Genomic DNA, 6,368 nt, shown 5'->3' with positions numbered 1-6,368 from the left:
ATTGTAAGCCTATCTTTGCCTTTATATACATATATAAGGGTCTATTTTAACATATCTCTTCGTACCAAGATTGTTCTATCTAGCTCTGATACTTAAGTTATTCTTAACAAAAAATCCAGTCTCGAATTGGAATTCGATTCTTATCGATATCATGAAAATGGAACGAGATAGCGTACAAAAAAGGTGAGCTCTTCTTCTGCGTTTGGTAATTAGAATATATATTTCTAATTTCCAGTCTAATAGGTTTTGTAGTAGGATTCGGAAATTTCTTCTTCTGCTTCTTACATACATTTGCTCAAAATCAAAGGTCGTCAGCACGTCGGAGGGTAACAAGGAGCACAAAATCCCTCTGCCAGGCAGATTTCTAACAATAATAATAGGAGATTGGAAGTCCACCAACTTTTGTGCTTGGATGGCATCAGGGTAGAAAGGAAGTCAAGTATGCGAGGTGCAAATGTGAGTATTCCATATTGATAGAGCACAGAAAGTTCTAGGCATAAGATTCATGAACTAAAATCAAAGAAAACGCAAGGGAGTTATTTTATATCAAAATATTAAGATTTATTACGAATCGTTACAATTATACGTTTTCTTTATTGCTAAGTTTGTTAGCATTTTAAAACAAGGCACACGCAGGGGAAAATAGCATTTGAAGTACCACAAAAAATTGCCCGCAACCAAAGAACTGACAGCATGTTCAGTGGGAAGTTGGATATAAAGTGCGATAAGCTGTACTCGGTGCAAATTAAGCGAAAACCCACTGGGCTGGAATATCTAAAACTTGGACGATTTGATTAGGTTGAGCGCCTCGGTGAGCATGCGTCCAAAATCGGCATGGACCAGCGTGAAATTCTTGACCGCACGCTCCTGTATGAACTGGCTGGCATTGCTCAGATTATCGGCAATGTTCTGCACGAGACGCTTCTTGGCGCAGTTGTCGAGCACATGCACCCAGAAATCGGTCACCTGGCCGTAATTATCCTCCGTATCGCCGCTGCTGTAGCGATACACATCGCCGGTCACCGGGCAACAGGTGGATAGGGCGCGTACGCGTGGATCCTCCTGGGGACCGTTGAAGGAATTGGGGAAATAGTTGGGCGCTCCGTCCTGGTTGTCGGTGACGTTCATTAAGCCATCGCGTTGGAAATTGTTGACCTTAACACGGTAGGGGCAATTGACTGGAATTTGCAGATAGTTTGGTCCCAAACGATGACGATGCGTGTCCGAGTACGAGAAGAGGCGACCCTGCAGCATCTTGTCCGGCGATGGCTCAATGCCGGGCACCAAGTGCGCCGGACTGAACGCAATCTGCTCGACCTCGGCAAAGTAGTTCTTTGGATTGCGATCGAGCACCATTTTGCCTACGGGTATCAATGGGTATTCCTTGTGCGACCAGACCTTGGTCACATCGAACGGATTGTACTTGAACTTCTTGGCCTCGTCGAAGGTCATCACCTGTATATACAGCGTCCAGCTGGGGAACTTGCAGTTCTTGATGCGATTGTACAGATCACGTATGCTATAGTCCGGGTCGCTCGATGCCAGATCGGCTGCGGTCTTCACATCCAGGTTCTTGATGCCCTGATCCGTTTTGAAATGGAACTTGGCATAGATGGGCTCACCCTTGGCATTGACCAGCTTAAAGGTGTGCGAGCCATAGCCGTTCATGTGGCAAAAGCCGTCGGGTGTGCCGCGATCGCTGAACAAGATCGACACCTGATGCGTGGACTCGGGACGCAGTGTCAGGAAGTCCCAGAACATGTCCGCATCCTTCAGATGCGTTTGCGGATTACGCTTCTGGGTGTGTATGAAGCTGGGGAACAGTATGGGATCGCGAATAAAGAAAATGGGCGTATTGTTGCCAACCAGATCCCAAACGCCATCGTCCGTATAGAACTTAATGGCAAATCCGCGCGGATCCCGAGCCGTATCCGCCGAGCCACTCTCGCCGCCCACCGTCGAGAATCGCACGGCCAGCGGGGTGCGCTTCTTGACCTTCTCAAACATCTTGGCGGCACAATATTTGGTTATGTCGTGGGTGACCTCAAAGTAACCAAAGGCACCGCCGCCCTTTGCGTGCACCACACGCTCCGGAATGCGTTCGCGATCAAAGTGCGCCATCTCGTCCAAGAAGTTGACGTCCTGCAGCAGCAAGGGGCCGCGCGGACCCACGGATAGCGTGGCATCCTTAATGCCAATTGGTGCACCGCTGCCCGTAGTAATTACGCCGGGACATTCCTGCAAAGAAGAGCAATTGTTGCCGTTTATATGAAGATCAGATAAATGTATCAGCTCTTGGCTGCTTTTATCGCTAGAAAGTGCAAAGACTACAACTAATCCTAGGTACACTATATACACTATATACCCTATTTATACATTCGCAGATATACGAATATAGCTGCACTTCGTTTCTCTCTTCAGTCGAGTTCAAAGTATTCGCTGCGGGTAACTTATCTAATCAACTTTTACTGCCAGCTCAAGTAGAAGCATTAAAATTGGATGGCCTTAGGTGCGTATCGCTCTTCACGGGAGGTACAAATTCTATATACGCTATATGCAAAGATTATAATACTATCGCTCGTTGGTTTCCTTTTGGCTTTATGATTCCAGAGGCAAGGTGCAGCTGTTGCCGCTCCCAGAATATAGCTTATCAGTTATTCTGGACACAAAAGTCAAGTGTATATTTATAAATCACAGTCCGCTGAGCTGTTTACTAAATGTATCTCAAAGATACTGAGCTGACTAACAATGCATTTAGCTTATATAACTTATAAAAAGCTTTTCGCATTTCCTTACCCATAAAACGACATATTAAGCTGACAACTATTTCATCACAACTCCCATTAGCTTAATTGTGGCGCATTTAGCTTTTCCATTGTTAGAGTGCGCTCTAAAACACCTGATATACAAATGTATATATATATCGGGTATATATCTATATACATATATGGATGTGCGACATAGTGCAAAATGTGCTTCTGAATTTTGCAGTTTTCTTCTGATTTGCAATCACAATTGTTTGGACTTCGAGACAGCCACATTTAATGAATGTGGGGCCACATCAGAGGGCGCTCCTGGATAGATAATAAGAAGCAAACAATAGCTTCCAAGTGTGCCTGTGTGTGTGAGTGTGTGTGTGTGTGTGAGTGTGTATAAAGAGCACTTTGATAAGACCCCACGATCGATAGTACAGAAAATGCAAAACATCGGAAAGTTTTAATTGCAAGTTGTTTATGCTGCACGAAACAAGCTAATAAAGCCTCCAACTGATAAATGTGCGCTAAAGATAAGATATAGAGAATCTTAAAAAAAGAAGAAAACACGAAATTGAACAATTAGCAAGCTTACAAAGGAAAGTGTTCCGCCCTTTGGATCGGATATATTATAAAAGATATCCTATAAAACCTCCAACTGATAAATATGCACTAAAGATAAGATTGCGTTTAAAGAGAATCTTAAAAAAATCTTAAAAAAAGATGAATACAATTGCTCAATTAGAAAGTTAACAAAGAAAGTGTTTGTAGCCTTTGGATCAGAAATCTTATAAAGCCTCCAACTGATATGCACTAAAGATAAGATTGCGCTTAAAGAGAATCTTAAAAAAAATCTTAAAAAAAGCAGAATACAATTGCTCAATTAGAAAGTTTACATAGAAAGTGTTGATCAGAAATCTAATGAAATATCTAAAACTCAACCGTAGAACTTTTCGTATTTCAAATGTATTTCAAGTATGCCAAATATGTGCATATATTTATTTATTTAGTTATTTCGGGCATTCCCATTAACAAAGATGTGCGAATATAGTATGCAAAAACAAAGGCATTCGAATAATGCCTGACAAAATGCAGTTTATGGTTAGTTTCCACAAAAGGTCGGGCCAGCCAAAGGCAACAACACGAACCGATTTGTGGGTCAGTTCCAATGCGATTTCGACAAACATATTCTCACATATGCGATCGCTGGCGAGTGCCAAATGGATTACATAACCAAATGTGGTCGGTAATTGTTTCTTGTTTTGGATCATTGATCGTGCCACGCAATAGCCAAGTGGCAGATACCCCTCCCCCCCCCCTCTCCCCCAGCCCTACCCAGCCAAAGTGAACGAGTTTAAGGCGTTTGCGTGGCGAGTTCAACGGCTTCAATCAACACAAATCGCTGTCTCCAATGCTAGCAACCAGTTTATGCAACTTGAGAAAGTGCATTGACTTGAGGCAACAAAAGTTTAATAAAAAAACTCACATCTTACCGATAACAAGCTCTCTCCTTTACGAAGGCCCCGCTTCGAGAGCTTTGTGCAACTTGTTGCATATTAGTTCATAATTAACTAAATAATTAATGTTGAGCAATTTAAATTGCATTGCGTGTGTATTCAAGCAGAAATTCAATTTTCTAATGGCATTTTGTCCAAGGTTAATTAGCTAAATTAAACACACCCTCAGCTATATATAAGTGTATATATATATATATATATATATAGATTTGAATTGCTGATTGGAAGAGGGCCTCGGGGGGGGCAGAAGGTTGCCAGCTAAATATATCAAAGTATCAACTGGAAATTAGTTATGATTATCTTTCGATTAAAAAGCGCACCTAAAATAATGTGTTGATACAGATTGATAATGGATATGGACTATGGGGAAATACGCACATATGGAATCAATAGATAAGGATAATATGAACACAAATATATATAAGTATATAGGCAAGCGAATGTATATATATATAAACAGACAGATGTAAGGTATATATATATACATATATAGATTTGTCTAATCAAAACAAAAACTCAATATCGAAGGATTACTAAGGAATAAAGCTGAAGTATTCCTCAATATCAAGAGCTCCCTTTTAAGCCAATCCTTTCTAAGTCAACTATATATTATAGTGTTCCGATATGACCGACTCCAAAATATATAATCTCTGCCAGGTTAAGATACCTGTTCAAGAATTTATATACTAGAGTCTGCCTCTCCGACTAGAACATCATGCATCAATATTTCCCCCGTCTTCAATTTGTATATCGAAAGCAACTTTTAAAAAAATATAGGGAAATTCAAATAAGTGCAATTTACATATAGGTGCCAAGAGAGAAAATAATCAAAAGTACAAAATAGTTTATCATCCCATGAGAAATCGTTTTTGGGCTAGGCGAAGGCAGCTCTTGGCTGGGTCTATAAAATGATTTGAAAGGCCTTTGGATTAGGTACAATTGGGAACTATGCAACTACTTATTATATGGGCTGATAAGCGTTATCACAACTGTGACGATAAGATTGATTATGGATTTATAAATAAATAAGAATGTTCACACTGCTTGTAGTCAAAATTGGTGGCATAATTTAATTAAGATTCGGTATACAGAAACTTAACGAAGGCAGACAAAGGACGATGGGATCAAGTAAAAAATCCCATTATTATTTGGTTCGAAAGGATTCCTTGCGTTTAAGGAGCCAAGAACCAAACCATAAAACCTTCAAACTTATAGGGTATCTTATATCCTGCGCCCAACTATTAAATAACAAAAAAATAACAATCCAAAAACACAATAAACAAATTGAAGTCGTGACGCCTGGCGCAATATATATAATTAATATATTATATAGCAGCTTGAGAGAATCGCAAGTTGTTTTGATATACGAAAAGCGAACACCCTACGCCCCACACACCTAACCCACGTACGAGAATGAGAGAGCGAATAAGAGCGAGGAGAGCAGCACTAAGCGAGAGAAACAAAACAACATTGCATTCAGTTGAACTTTGGCTCTGCGAGCGTATTCGATCGCTGCAAACTGCGCTGCTACAAAAAAATGTCAATACACAATTTAAGTTTCATTGTTATTTTGCTGCAGAAAAAAAAACGTTGAAATTCCTTTTTGCTGTTATCTTTTGAACTTTCGGTTTATTAGCTACTCACCTTTTGCGCGTTCTTATAATCAAGCAGTTGATTCGAAGCGGCATCGCGTGTAGCCATTTTTCTGCCTTATTTTATTTCTTTCTATAACCAGAAATTTTGAGAATGCTGTACACTGAAAAGTTTTACGCGTTGTCGCTGATTTGCGGCTAATTTTGTTAACTAAAACACGTAGAACGCAGCGCTCATTGCTTTTATAGGCGGTCTGACATTTACAGTGTTCTGTGTGGCCGCACGTCGTAAGCCCGAAAATCCCAAATTATGAGTATGTAAACTCGTAGAGCATGCAAAAGTCTAAAAACATTCATTGCTGATAATATTTGTAATTCAATCGAAGCTTTATATTTTATTTGTTGTTTGCCTTAACAAAAATCGTTGTTAAACAGGTCATGCTAAAACAGAATAAATGCCAAAATAGACCAACTGTTGGTAACAGAATGTTAATATTTTGCGCATA

The 6,368-nt window shown here is 40.2% G+C and overlaps 1 protein-coding gene across 1 annotated transcript; it reads right to left on the bottom strand.

Annotated features, from left to right (window-relative positions):
- Positions 1-536: 536 nt before the first annotated feature.
- Positions 537-6,094, bottom strand: Cat (Catalase). Its single transcript, XM_064688905.1, has 2 exons — positions 5,915-6,094; positions 537-2,238 (listed from the first exon to the last, which is right to left on the bottom strand). Exons 1-2 carry the CDS (start codon positions 5,969-5,971, stop codon positions 775-777), a joined length of 1,521 nt encoding a protein of 506 aa, XP_064544975.1. The 5' UTR covers positions 5,972-6,094; the 3' UTR covers positions 537-774.
- Positions 6,095-6,368: the final 274 nt, after the last annotated feature.

The sequence above is a fragment of the Drosophila montana genome, unplaced genomic scaffold (genome assembly GCF_035044405.1).
Source record: "Drosophila montana isolate Dmon_TW-CO22-7 unplaced genomic scaffold, ASM3504440v1 contig_3216_1, whole genome shotgun sequence".
NCBI classification, from domain to species: Eukaryota; Metazoa; Arthropoda; class Insecta; order Diptera; family Drosophilidae; genus Drosophila; species Drosophila montana.
The sequence above is the reverse complement of the archived record's forward strand: the minus strand, read 5'-3'. Positions and strand labels throughout refer to the sequence as shown.